Raw genomic sequence first — 15,370 nt, 5'->3', positions numbered from 1 at the left:
AGAAATTTTGAACAATCTGCTTTAGCTAAAGATTTTCCCCCACACTCTATATTTATTTCCGGTGTTATGCCTTTCCCTGTACTGAACTGTATGTACAGTGTTTTTTCAAAGTTCAGTGAAAGTCCATTTGCGGAAAACCACCTAATAACTCTTTGAAAAACATTATTTGCATTTTCCTCAGCTGATTATTGCTTTTTAGGCTTGATTACAATACTTGTGTCATCTGCAAAGAGAACCAAGTTTGCATCTTCATGAATATAATTAGGCAAGTCATTAACATATATTAAAAACAATAAAGGTCCCAAGACAGAACCCTGTGGTACCCCATTCTTGATACATCCCCAGTCTGAATAATCTGATGCCCTTTATGTACTATGTGGGTTTACTGTTTCAACCTTCTGCATTCTACCAGTTAAATATGAAGTGAACCATCTGTGTACTGAACCATTCATTCCATAGTACTTCAGCTTATCTAAGAGGATTTCATGATCCACACAATCAAAAGCCTTAGAGAGATCACAGAAAATTCCAATTGGTGATGTTCTACTATCCAGAGCATTTAAAATTTGATCAGTGAAAGCATGTATAGCACTATCTGTTGAAACACCTTTCTGAAAACCGAACTGACATTTTGTTAAAACGTTATTCCCACTAATGTGTAAAGTTATTCTTGAGTACATTACTTTTTCAAACACTTTTGAGAAGGATGTCAGAAGTGAAATACGACGATAATTGTTGATGTCTGTCTTGTCACTTTTTTTATACAAGGGTTTAACTATGGCATATTTCAATCTGTCAGGAAATATTCCCCGATTCAATGAGCTATTACATATGTGGCTAAGAACTCGATTTATCAGGTGTGGACAAGATTTTAGTATTCTATTGGAGATACCATCAGTTCCATGTGAGTTTTTATTCTTAAGTGAATTTATTATTTTCTTAATTTCAGACGGTGAGGTGGGTAGGATTTCAATTTCATTTGTTTGCACCGGGAATGCCTCTTTCATATAGAGTTCTGCCCTATCTGGTAAGCAGCTGGTGCCTATATTTTCCACTACATTTATAAAATGATTATTAAAAATATTTTCAACCTGTGATTTTTCATTTATAAGCTCTTCATTGTGCTTAACAGTAATACTGTTGTCCTGTGACCTTGGTTGCCCTGTTTCCCTTTTAACTATATTCCATATTGTTTTAACTTTGTCATCAGAGGTGCTAATCTCAGACTTGATACACATACTTCTGGATTTTTCTATAACTTTCCTTAATATATTACAATATTTCTTATAAAGGTTGAGCTTTTCTTCATCTCGACTTATTCTAGTGTCTTGGTATAGTTCCCATTTCCGGCTACAAGAAATTTTAATCCCTTTAGTCAGCCATGGTTTTTTATCAAGTTTATTTGAATTATGATTCACTAATTTCTTAGGAAAACTGTTTTCAAATATACCCACAAGTTTATCATGGAATAAGTTAAATTTAACATTTGCATCAGGTTCCCGATAAACATCCTCCCAGACTACCCATTTCAAGCTTTCCTTAAATAGTTGAATTGTTATATGGTTAATTGGGCGTATTATTTTATTTGTTTTTTTCACATTACTGTATGGAGCAAAGTCATGAATTGAAAGTAGCTGTGCATCGTGATCAGAAAGCCCGTTCTTAATAAGATAGGTGCTTACTTCTTTTAATTTATCTTGGTCTATGAAAATGTTATCTATCAGGGTGCTACTGTCTTGTACAATACGAGTAGGAAAATCAATGACTGATGTCAGATTGTAAGAGCAAAGTAATAGTTCAAGGTCGTTCTTCTTGCTTGAGTGTTTAAGAAAATCTACGTTAAAATCTCCACAAATGATAATGTGTTTTCCCTTTTCTGACAGATAACGCAGCAAGAGATCTAGGTTTTTAAGAAACATTTGAAAATTTCCAAGTGGGGACCTATACACAGTCACAATTATGAATTTACCACTGTCCAATTTAAGCTCACAAGCACATACTTCAATGTGCTGTTATACACAGAATTTTGCGGTTTCTATGTTTTTAAAACTATGTTCCCCCTTAACATAAATGGCAGCTCCTCCTTTCTTCATATTGTCTCTACAAAAATAAGTTGCTAGTTTATACCCATTAATATTTACATTTTCCATATGTGTAGTTATATGATGTTCAGACAGGCACAGTACATCAACTTCTGTTGTATTTTTAATATTCTCAAAACAAATTATTAGTTTGTCTATTTTGTTCCTTAATCCCCTGATATTTTGGTGAAATATATTAACACAACTGTTTCCTCTACCTTTATTCGAACCATTTATTTTTTTACCTTTAAGAGCTGCCTGTCTGGACATCTTGTTCAACCTAAAAAAGGTGCCCCTATGCCCTTTCGGTTCACAGGGGTTTTTCCTTGAGTGCTAGTGGCCCCCTTTAGACGACCTACAATTAAATCAGCTAATCTATCCTTCCCTAGACTATTTAGGTGCAGGCCATGTTGAGTGTATCCCCATCTCCCAATGCTATCAACAGGCACTGTATGAATGTGTGTTTTTGCACCGTCCAGCAGCTGCTAGCTCAACTCTCTGTTAACTCGCCACACAGAAGGGTTAACCGAGGGCTGATTGTAACGCTGCAATACCTCAACAAAACCCACATTCCTACATCCTGTTGCAGCTCCTATTTTATCCAGGTCACTCTTAATATCATAATTCCTATCCTTAGCCAGGCTGTTTCCTGCCCCACCTATTACTATCACCTCATCATTCTTGTCAAAGTCCCTACAGAGTGGTCCTATGTCTTCTATCACCTGGCTAAGCCTAGCACTTGGCTTAAACAAACTCGTGACCTGGTAATCTGCTCCTAATTTCTCCTGCACTAGTTGGCCTACACCCCTCCCATGACTGCTACCTAGCAGCAAGACTTTTCTTTTCCTATTACTAGATTTTCCCGACCTAATGCTGTTACCAATTTTAGTAGTCTGCTGCACCCTACTTTCAACTACTCCTGTTTTTGGCTCCTCCCTTCCTACTTCAGGTAACAAGGAGAATTTATTCATAACTGGAACTTCGACAACATCTACATGGCTGGTCCCTTTTCGCAATTTCCTTGTTACCAATTCCCATTTCCCGCAGTCTTTTTCCCCCTTTTTCCCACTGGTGCCAGTGGCATTGGTTGTTGGTTTCTACGTAGGAATTGGTGAGCGGATGTGGAAGTAGGTCAGAATCAGTGGATAGCAACTGCTGCCAGCAGCATCGGATGCTAGTTTCTGCATCTGCTTACCCAGTATCTGGCAGAGCTGTATACTCCCTACACCAGATCTTCTCAGTGGGTTGTTCTCGGTGTGTCTCTTCTTAGTCTAATACAGTGAGATCTTCTCTCCATTCTTTTAATGTCATTACTTTCTTATGTTTTCCCTTTTTTGCATTTACCAATTTTCACCATTTGAATTTTTAGGCAGAATCCAATTCCGTGAACCAGTTCTTTGGTCTTGCTATGCTTGGATGCTATGGCAACACTTACTATCTTTTTATCTAGTTTTTGTCTCAAAAGTCTAGTTTTCTTCTGTCCTTACACACAGGTCACCACATTCTAATGCTATGGATAACTTAAAGTGACAAAGTATGTGTGTAAAACTTACTTGAGATGGTCAGCCGACTTTCCTTGATGGTTAGCTTGTTGCTGCAACCTCCTTTTCTCTTCTTCTCCAAAGTATATCTGCTCAGAACAGGAATTTCTCAAGACTCTTTCTACTTATAAAAAATAAGCAACATATGCAGTTTCTTTTGCTTCACTTCACAATATATATTTGAACATCAAACTTTTACAACACTCCTTCTCCACATAAACAAACAGTATCAAGTAAGTCTCTTCACGCGTCCAAAGGTTAAAAATAGAGTTCATTTACACATAAGAAAAGGTTGGCTTACAACCCAAGTCCATTCTCATTCTGAATCTGAATACACATCTCATGGTTTCAGAGTCCAAAACGGGCATTAATTAACAATACTTCCACTATCCTTCTGTATTTTTTATTTTTTAAATTTTTTTTTCACTACAGTAGTTAAAGATATAATACAGCAGATAAGTTATAAAAACTCCTTGTTCTTTCACTACAGATTCTCCAGCGTGACCACAAACACTTGTCAGTGCTGTTTGACCACCATGTCTGTAGTCACCTCATAAAAAACTTCAAACCTGCACAAACAGACAGGTGATGTGCACTAAATAGGCTCTCTCTCTCTTACTATTAAAATATCATGTGTTTGAGATGGTAGAAGGCCGTGTGGTTCTAGAATTTACACGGAAATTCTCAAAACTCTACACTATACAGATTTCTATCTCTCTAGTTTTAATAATTTGAGAGTTGGGGTCTTGTATGTGAAGAGTGACAAAATGTTACAGCAACATTTCAAAACTTTTGGCCAAGTTTGAAACATTATATTTCAGTGAACAATTTTGGTAAAGCTGCAAAACTAGGCTGTATGGTTTCAAAGTTTACATTGTACTCAGTATAAAGATTTATACCATTTAATTCACAATTTTAGCTCAAAGTGGAACTCAAATCTATCAATAAATTGTGTGACAAAATATACTCACAAGTTTAAAGCTTGATCTGTTCACATAGCTGATTTAGTAAACATGCAAGTTTTACCAGTTTCGCTTGATAGTTTTTAGTATGTATAGGGTGGAGAGGACAAAAAAATTTGCTATGAAGGTGAAAGTTTTAAACATTTGTATCTAAAAGGATTGCCTGATCCATACTTTCATTAGCCACAAAGAGCATTCTTTTATCTATAAAATATCAAAGTTCTAAGCTAATTTTTCTCTCTGAAGGTGTTCAAATGTTTTCAAACCACTGTTTCAGGGAAGAATATTCCATTATCACACACTTTGTAAGATTTCAAATTGTTAGTCAAAGAGACAAAGAAATTGTAATGGTTCATTATAGTTTTATTCGTCTTTGTTGCATGATAAAGAAGCTGGTATAAGTTGTTGAACAGCCATCTTCAGACGTGCAAAAACTGAAGGGGAATGGTTATCAGTACGGAAAATCAAACTGGTGAAAACTCAAATTAAAAATTGTTCAGTAACTGAAACCAGTTATGTAACTGCTTCTTTCTATTTTGATAAAGACAAACTTATAGTGATCATACAATTTGTTGGGAAGCAATAGTAAATGGATGCAGATATTCAGTCTCTCTTCAGTAAGAAGTGAAGCATGGCAGTTATTCCACAATTTTTGAACTTTTTTTACTTTACTGTTAAGAAAAAGCTATTGATAGTTTAAAAAACATAACTAAATTTTATTTTTGCTGGTGGCTGGTCTTGCTAATGCTTTGTGGATCTTATGGATACAGCAAGTGAAATAACTTTACATTGTGTACTTTGCCATATGCTGGCCTATAATTCTAACAAAAGGCTACAAAATGTCAGAGACAAAAAGAACCGCTGTTTAATTATTCTTGCAAGAGTTTTTAGTTTGTCTTTACCAAAATCAACTTTTTTGGCAAAATGTTTTGAGATAAATGAGCTTAAAAGCCACATATTTTTGCAGAAATTTTTTTGTTAGCTTCACCACACATACCTGAAATTATAAAACTAAAAGTGATAAAAACTTTCAAGGTTTACAAATAAGGTATTAGAATACTTGAGTGGAATTTTACTCCAACAAATTTTGATTGTGTGCTGGACTGAAAGGAGAAAAAACAGTGAATTAAATGAAATAAAACTTGAAAACTGTTGCACAGTGCAACTTCACTTAAGAGAATCCTGATTTCCATCTACTGAACAGGAGGGTTGTTGGGACTACACATGATGATATAAAACTATGAAATCAGATAAAAAAAATGTTCTCTCTCACTCTCTAGGTTCCTATAGCTCGCTTGGAGTTATGTCGTCGAGTATATCGTGAATACCGGATTACAGACAATATGTTCTGTGCTGGTTACCTCAACGGCCGACGTGACAGCTGTGCTGGAGATTCAGGAGGTCCCCTTTTGTGTCGCTCTCGAGGGAGATGGACAATATTTGGAATAACAAGTTTTGGTGAAGGTTGTGGCAAGAAACGACGTTTTGGTATTTATACACGTCTGTCCAATTATGTTGAGTGGATACGCGATGTCATTGGCAATGGACATTAGTCTGATAGCGCCCACAGAGACCTTTGTTCTGTGTCTTAATACTGCATTGCCTCTCTTATTGCTATGAGCACTTGTGCCAGTAAACTGAGCTGAAGGAGACACTTCTGAATAAGAAGAAAATTGAATCCATCAAATATTTTTATTAGTGGCTGTATCAGCCATGTTAATCATCTCATGAAACAAAAAAAGCATTATTTGCTTAATGTAGACATGTTGGTATGGTCCTCATGTAGACTGAAAGTGAAAAGTTTTCCCATTTCCAAAATGTGAATGTAATGTTAAGGTGGAAGTTGATATGTCTTCCCCCTCATCAATATCAGTGATAAGATGATTTGTAAAGTTTTCTGTAATATATTTATTTTTGTTATTCTTAAGATGGTCCTGAAGTGTTTCTAGTGTTGTGCCATATTCTCATCTCAGGAAAGATTTATTTTGTGTTCATTTCTGTGATTTCTTTCTAGTTACTGTTAATAATCTGCATTTGCTTTCTAAACAACATAAGTGAAATCTGATTTTTGTCATTGTTAAAATGCAGTAGATGAGTGTGTACAAAGCAGTGCACTTACAGTATTGTGAAAAAAGCAAAAAGATGTAATAAATATCTTTCAGATGTATTTTCCACAAACTGTATGTCAAAGATAGATTCAGTATAAAAATTATTATTTATTTGAGAGAAACATTACTAAAATTCATTTCTTCAGTTGTCTGTGAGATAAATAATGTCTGTGAAATTGTTGTTATGTATTATTATTATGACAAATTCCACTCACTTTCCTCCATTAGCAAATTTGTAGTGAATAATGATTTCCACATTCACAGACTGCCTTGTAACAGAATTTTCAAGAATAATAGCCTCACCTAGAAACCAGTTAAATTTTGTCTTAATTTATTTCTTTCAGTCCTCTAACATCCTATTCCAGATGTATTTAATGTCATAATTTATCAGTTTATTGTGTCTATCTTCAGCCTGTCTCCTGTGTATCTTATGGTAAAAAAAGGTCCTGGTGCAATGTAAGTAACGGAAGCAGTAAAAGTATAACAACTCACCCAACAGTAGGCACAATTAGTTTCAAAAGGCACTATCTCTGTACAGGTAGTATTTTTTTATTGTGTGTGTGTGTGTGTGTGTGTGTGTGTGTGTGTGTGTGTGTGTGTGTGTGGGTGTGGGTGTGGGTGGGTGGGTGTGTGTGTGTGCGTGCATGTGGGTGAATGAGGAAGCTAACTGAAAAATCTCCATCTGTTCTCATTTTTGGCCATCTCTAATCTCTGTCCAGCCCTTCCCCTTCATTTCTGCCTCCCTCACACCTGCCCCCTCTCCCTCCCCACTCCCTGGTGGTGCATTTTCAAATGTGTGTTGTGTTTTTAATATGTTCACCTACCTATTTGCTCCCACATATCTCAATCTAATTTTCTTAGCATATGTCCTAGCCAGCTTAATTTTCTCCTATTTTATTCTGGTCAATTTCCTGTACTCTGTTGAAGAGAAATAAAAACATAACTTCTTGTTGTTGTGACAATAAAAACAGAAATTAGAAACTGTCTTTTTGACACAGTTGGTGAGAAATTATTCTAAACTGACACTGACAGTAACATACTAGAGTTACAATTTTGAGTTGTACCTAGCTGGCACATGTAGTCTCACATTAAGGAAACGTTAAAAGTTGGTCCATTTATGCGTATAAGTGTGTGAAATGCACAGATGTTTTACTTATCTGAATTTGTAACATCCTTCTAAACGATTGTACCAAAAATGAACTCTGTATTGGCAGCTTATCAATTTCAGAATAGTGAAAATCATGAAGCACTAAAAAAAAAAAAAAAAAAAAAAAAAAAAGGTACCTGCTTGAGCAACTAACAATGTAATAGTAGTGTGGTATGCAGGTCCATGTATGTGTCGGGAGGGGGGGGCGGGGGGAGGGGTTCAGCACACCACTTGGAGCTGCTACTTCTTATTAAAGTAGCACCTTAGTTGGCCTTACAAAGTTGAGTGTGCACTGTTCTCTCACTGAGGTGAAACTGCGGCCAGTAACGGGGACTGAACCTAACCCCTCTACACAGCAACCAGTAGTACCAATTACTCAATTATGGAGACGGGCAGTACCAAAACAAATACATGGATAAATTTCTCAGAAATGTTTCAATCATGTCAAGGATAAATTGGATAGACATTTTATGTTGATTTCATGTTGTGGCTGGGACATGGACCCACTACTTTGTCAGAAATGAAACAGAAACCAAATCAATTGGTGGAAGCTCCTTAGATTCCCTGAAAATGTTATGGTCAGTGTTTGATGAATACAAAATTAATTATTCTTATTGAATATCTCGCTAAGGCTAAAATACCATGCTGCAATGGATAAAGAAGTACTTTGAAATTGGAACTGTGCAAAAAATACACATTTGTGATGATATATATTCTAGAATCATTCTTAAGGGATGGTTACCATCACTGACAAATATTATGCAAAGTGAAATATCCTAAAAAAGTACTGCATTCACTTGAAAACCACTGCCATTTGCTGCCAGGTTGAGAAATCCTCACCTTCTTTTGTAGTCATCACACTGCTTTGACAATCAATATGTAGGGAAGGCATGTGTTATGATATTGTGTGATTTTACACTTGTTGATTCACTCATTCATGCACTCATATGTTGTGCTCCATAGGTCCTGTCATAGATGAGATCATTTAGGGATGCAGAACTAGTGGAGGTATTAATAGGCAGAAACAATTGCTGGCTACTTTTGTAAAATGTACTAAAAAGTATGATTAGTGCGTCCACTTCCACTTACAAATATGGGAATTACTTCTAGATTACTTTGTATAATTATGCTGAAGAAGTGTAGTTTGGTTGCCTTAGATCTGTCACTTGTTTGACTAACTTTTGACCTCTGAATACAAAAATAACAACAGTTTTTGCCTGTCACATCAACTTTTTTAAGCTGCAGGTTAAGTTGTCTCAGAAGTCATACAGAATGAGCATATAAAGAAAAATAAAGGGAAATCTAACCAGGTATACTGATTGCAAATAACAGTTTTTGTCATACTCCATGTTAAGTTGCATTCATACAAATTGTAAAGTTTCTTTATTAAAGGATAAAGGCGAGTGCCTAGTGATACACTGAATGAACAAACAAACATGTAACATATTCCACATAAGAAAGTGCTAAAATTTAACAAACCAGGAAGATTTTCATATTGTGCAACTGTAAATATTAATTCTCTAAGGAAAATTGGTAAACTGAAACATTTAACAGATGTCTTAGGTCAACAGGTCAACAGTTATCACAGCCCTTCTAGAGGTACGCAATACTGGCCAGGATACGATCAAATCAGGAGGATATCGACTTTATAAGGGACCACCAGAAGAAAGGATAATAGAAAATCTTCCCCAATTTCGCGTGGGTTTCTTGGTATACAATAGAATATTGGATTCCATTGAGGATTTTTCATCCAATTCCTCAAGAATGGCATTATTAACCATTAAAGTGGAAGACAAAAGATACACACTGATAAATATTCATGCTCCAACTAATGTTTAAAATAGAACTGACAAGGAGGGAACAGAAAAATTGTGGGATGGAACTTGATCAACTAGTAAGGACCATACCGGAAACTAACATCAAAATTCTGCTTGCAGACTGTAATGCGAAGATAGGATGAGAGAAAAAATGTCAAGATGTGGTGGGATGATGGCCAGTGCATAAACTTACAAACAAGGATGGGGAATGCTTAATTGAATTTTGTACGACAAACGGATTGGTTTTGAAGACAACCAGGTGTAAGGGAAGACCACATAAGATAATGACATGGAAATGTGCTAACATCAAGCTAGGAGAGTTCCAGATAGATCTTGTGGCCATGGATCAGAAATTCCATAAAGAAATATATAATGTTAAATTCTGCAAGGCTTCAATGTTGATTCAGACCACTACATTTCAAAAATGAAAATCAAACTGCCACCTAACAGAAAGAACAAACCTCAAAAGTTATATACAAAGAGAACATATGACCCTAGTTATATTATTAACAATCAGATATATTATGAGAGATCAAGAATACCTTTAAGTGACAATCATGAAGCCACTGTCAATCGATTAAAAGCCTTGGCTGAAGAAGTAGCTCCTGTACGGAAACTCAAGAAACATGCTTGGTAGAATGAGGAATGTGATGTAGCAATTCAACTTAGACATAAGGCCTGGTTAAATGACCAAAAACAGAGAACTGAAAGCTCCAGGGAGGAATAAATAAATGCTAGACAATCAACCGCCAAAGAAATTAGAAGGGTCAAAGGGCAGTTTCATAAGGACTTGCTAAAATCTATTGAGGATGCCTTCGATCGCCACAAAACAAGAGATTACTATCAGCCATTCAAACAGTAGCAGTCGAAATACACTCCACCTACTCTTAAGATGAAGGATACAGATGGAAAGGTAGCACATAACAATTATGACAATTCAATGATATGGGCTAAATATTTCAAACAGTTACTAAATAGCTCAGAACCTGGACATCATTTGGAATTTGACCCCTATCCAAGAAACAAAAAGCATTTGGAAAAAGTTACACCACCACAGCCAGATGAAGGAGAAGCAGTGATTAACTCATTTCAGAATTATAAAGCAGCAGGTGAGAACCAACTAGTGGCAGAACTTTGGAAATATACAAATGTACAAATTATTCTGAACTTACACAAAAAATCTTACTGACATTTGGAATACTGAGAAGTTACTAGAGGAATGGAATATTGCAATAATCCATCCACTACACAAAAACGGATATGGGTTGGATCCAAATAATAACAGGGGTATATCCGTGCTGGATATTTCTTATAAAATTTTTTCCAAGGTTCTGTATTTCAGAATTCATGAACAGCTTGGTGGTAAACTAGGTGAATATCAAGGAGGCTTTCATCCAGGACAAACCTGCCCTGATCAAATTATTAGTCTCAAATGGATAATGAAACATCAAAGGGTCAGGGACAAGAAACTAGTGATCATGTTTGTCGATTTTAAAAAGCCTACGATAGTATCTTTCGTGAATCTCTACTGTGAATTCTTAAACAATTTGGTTTACATCAGGAACTTGTCAACCTCATTGCAGTCACCCTTCAAAATACTAAAGCTAGAGTAGGGTTCAGAAATGAATTCTCTGAACCTTTTGAGATTCATACTGGCCTTCGACAAGGTGATGGATTGTCTCCATTATTGTGTGCTGGAGAAGATCATGTGTGAATGGAGCAAGATATGCCCACCATCTAAGATTGGAAGAAAGATACAATTTAACTGCCTTGCATTTGCAGATGATTTGGCGCTGTTGGCAAACAATATTAATGAAGCAAAGATTAGATTAGATTAAATTAGATTAAAACTTGTTGCATAGATCATGAATATGACACTTCGTAATGATGTGGAACGTGTCAGGTTAATGAAAGATGTCTGTACAAGATATTACATTACACAAAATATTGCATGACACTAATGTTTAAGTTAGTTTTTTCCCTCCCTTAATTTATATCTAAAAATTCAGCCAATGAGTAGAAGGAGTTGTCATCTAGAAATTCTTTTAATTTATTTTTAAATGTTGTTTGACTATCTGTCAGGCTTTTGGCGCTGTTTGGTAGGTGACCAAAGACGTTTGTGGCAGCATAATTTACTCCTTTCTGTGCCAAAGTCAGATTTAACCCTGCATAGTGAAGATCATCCTTTCTCCTGGTGTTACAGCTATGCACAGTGCTATTACTTTTGAACTGGGTTGGATTATTAACAACAAATTTCATAAGTGAATATATATACTGTGAGGTTACTGTGAGGATCCCTAGAGCCTTAAATAGATGTCTGCAGGATGACCGTGGGTGGGCTGCAGCAATTATTCTGATTACACATTTTTGAGCAATGAATACTTTTCTACTCAACGATGAATTACCCCAGAATATGATACCATACGAAAGCAGTGAATGAAAGTAGGAATAGTAAATTAATTTACTGAGATTCTTATCACCAAAATTTGCAATAACCCTAATAGCATATGTAGCTGAACTCAGACATTTCAGAAGACCATCAATGTGTTGCTCCCAGTTTAACCTCTCATCAATAGACACACCTAAAAAATTTGAAAATTCTACCTTAGCTACAGACTTCTGTTCAAAGTCTATATTTATTACTGGAGTTGCGCCATTTACTGTATGGAACTGTATATACTGTGTTTTATCAAAATTTAAAGAGGGTCTATTTGCTGAGAACCACTTAATAATTTTGTGAAAAACATCATTTACAATTACATCACTTAGTTCTTGGTTTTTGGATGTTATTACTATACTTGTATCATCAGCAAAAAGAACTAAATTTGCATCTTCATCAATATGGAACGGTAAGTCATTAATGTATATGAAGAACAGTAAAGGACCTAAGATCGAACCCTTTGGGACCCCGTACTTGATTGGCCCCCAGTTTGAGGAATCAGCTGTGGTTTTAACATTACATGAACCACCTATTTCAACTTTCTGCATTCTTCCAGTTAAGTAGGAATTAAACCATTTGTGCACTGCCCCCCTCAAACCATAATGATCTACATCTACATCTACATGACTACTCTGCAATTCACATTTAAGTACTTGGCAGAGGGTTCATCGAACCACAATCATACTATCTCTCTACTATTCCACTCCCGAACAGCGCGCGGGAAAAACGAACACCTAAACCTTTCTGTTCGAGCTCTGATTTCTCTTATTTTGTTTTGATGATCATTCCTACCTATGTAGGTTGGGCTCAACAAAATATTTTGGCATTTGGAAGAGAAAGTTGGTGATTGAAATTTCGTAAAAAGATCTGGCCGCGATGAAAAACGTCTTTGCTGTAATGACTTCCATCCCAACTCGTGTATCATATCTGCCACACTCTCTCCCCTATTACGTGATAATACAAAACGAGCTGCCCTTTTTTGCACCCTTTCGATGTCCTCCGTCAATCCCATCTGGTAAGGATCCCACACCGCGCAGCAATATTCTAACAGAGGACGAATGAGTGTAGTGTAAGCTGTCTCTTTAGTGGACTTGTTGCATCTTCTAAGTGTCCTGCCAATGAAACGCAACCTTCGGCTCGCCTTCCCCACAATATTATCTATGTGGTCCTTCCAACTGAAGTTGTTCGTAATTTTAACACCCAGGTACTTAGTTGAATTGACAGCCTTGAGAATTGTACTATTTATCGAGTAATCGAATTCCAACGGAGTTATTTTGGAGCTCATGTGGATCATCTCACACTTTTTGTTATTTAGCGTCAACTGCCACCTGACACACCATACAGCAATCTTTTCTAAATTGCTTTGCAACTGATACTGGTCTTCGGATGACCTTACTAGACGGTAAATTACAGCATCATCTGCGAACAACCTAAGAGAACTGCTCAGATTGTCACCCAGGTCATTCATATAGATCAGGAACAGTAGAGGTCCCAGGACACTTCCCTGGGGAACACCTGATATCACTTCAGTTTCACTCGATGATTTGCCGTCTATTACTACGAACTGCGACCTTCCTGACAGGAAATCACGAATCCAGTCGCACAACTGAGACGATACCCCATAGGTCCACAGCTTGATTAGAAGTCGCTTGTGAGGAACGGTGTCAAAAGCTTTCCGGAAATCTAGAAATACGGAGATCCCCTGTCGATAGCGGCCATTACTTCGTGCGAATAAAGAGCTAGCTGCGTTGCACAAGAGCAATGTTTTCTGAAGCCATGCTGATTATGTGTCAATAGATCGTTCCCTTCAAGGCGATTCATAATGTTTGAATACAGTATATGCTCCAAAACCCTACTGCAAACCAACGTCAATGATACAGGTCTGTAGTTAAATGGATTACTCCTACTACCCTTCTTAAACACTGGTGCGACCTGCACAATTTTCCAATCTGTAGGTACAGATCTATCGGTGAGCGTGCGGTTGTATATGAGTGCTAAGTAGTGAGCTATAGTATCAGCGTAATCTGAAAGGAACCTAATCGGTATACAATCTGGACCTGAAGACTTGCCCGTATCAAGCGATTTGAGTTGCTTCGCAACCCCTAAGGTATCTACTTCTAAGAAACTCATGCTAGCAGATGTTCGTGTTTCAAATTCTGGAATATTCCATTCATCTTGCCTGGTGAAGGAATTTCGTAAAACTGCATTCAATAACTCCGCTTTAGCGGCACAGTCGTCGGTAACAGTACCATCGGCACTGCGCAGCGAAGGTATTGACTGCGACTTGCCGCTTGTGTACTTTACATACGAGCAGAATTTCTTCAGATTTTCTACCAAATTTCGAGACTATGTTTCGTTGTGGAACCTATTAAAGGCATCTCGCATCGAAGTCCGTGCCAAATTTCACGCGTCTGTAAATTTTAGCCCATCTTCGGGATTTCGCGTTCTTCTGAACTTCGCATGCTTTTTCCGTTGCCTCTGCAACAGCGTTCGGACCTTTTTTGTGTACCACAAGGGATTCGTTCCATCTCTTACCAATTTATGAGGTATGAATCTCTCAATTGCTGTTGCTACTATATCTTTGAATGTGAGCCACATCTTGTCTACATTTGCATAGTCAGTTCGGAAGGAATGGAAATTGTCTTTTAGGAAGGCTTCTAGTGACACTTTATCCGCTTTTTAAATAAAATTATTTTGCGTTTAAATGCAAATGAATGATTTAGTTTATCTAAAAGAATTCCATGATTTACACAATCAAAGGCCTTTGAGAGACCACAAAAAATACCAATGGGTGATGTCCGGTTATTCAGAGCATTTAATATTTGATCAGTGAGAACGTATATAGCATTTTCTGTTGAAAAGCCTTTCTGGAAACCAAACTGACATTTTGTTAGTACTTTATTTGTACAAATATGCGAGGCTACTCTTGAATACCTTACTTTCTCAAAAATTTTTGATAGAGCTGTCAGAAGAGAGATTGGGCGATAGTTGTTGACATCCGACGTACCCCCCTTTTTATGCAATGGTTTTATAATGGCATATTTCAATCTATCGGGGAAAACACCCTGCTCCAAAGAGCTATTACATACTTGGCTAAGAATCCTACTTATCTGTGGGGAACAAGCTTTAAGTATCTTGCTGAAAATGCCATCAATTCTGTAAGAGCTTTTACTTTTCAGTGAGTTTATTATTTTACTGATTTCTGAGGGAGAGGTTGGTGGAAATACAGTTGTTTCAAACTGCACAGGTATGGCCTCTTCTATTAGAAGCCTTG

At 36.8% G+C, this 15,370-nt stretch overlaps 1 protein-coding gene across 1 annotated transcript in view; it reads left to right on the top strand.

Moving 5' to 3' along the window:
- Positions 1–7,005, top strand: part of LOC126285028 (coagulation factor X-like) — a 724,967-nt gene extending 717,962 nt beyond the window's left edge. The window contains exon 11 of the mRNA XM_049984353.1: positions 5,865–7,005. Coding sequence (XP_049840310.1) covers positions 5,865–6,137 — 273 coding nt within the window. The 3' untranslated portion in view covers positions 6,138–7,005. The remainder of the gene's footprint in view (positions 1–5,864) is intronic.
- Positions 7,006–15,370: the final 8,365 nt, after the last annotated feature.

This window comes from Schistocerca gregaria, chromosome 8, assembly GCF_023897955.1.
Source record: "Schistocerca gregaria isolate iqSchGreg1 chromosome 8, iqSchGreg1.2, whole genome shotgun sequence".
NCBI classification, from domain to species: domain Eukaryota; kingdom Metazoa; phylum Arthropoda; class Insecta; order Orthoptera; family Acrididae; genus Schistocerca; species Schistocerca gregaria.
This window is presented reverse-complemented; position numbering and strand designations above follow the sequence as displayed.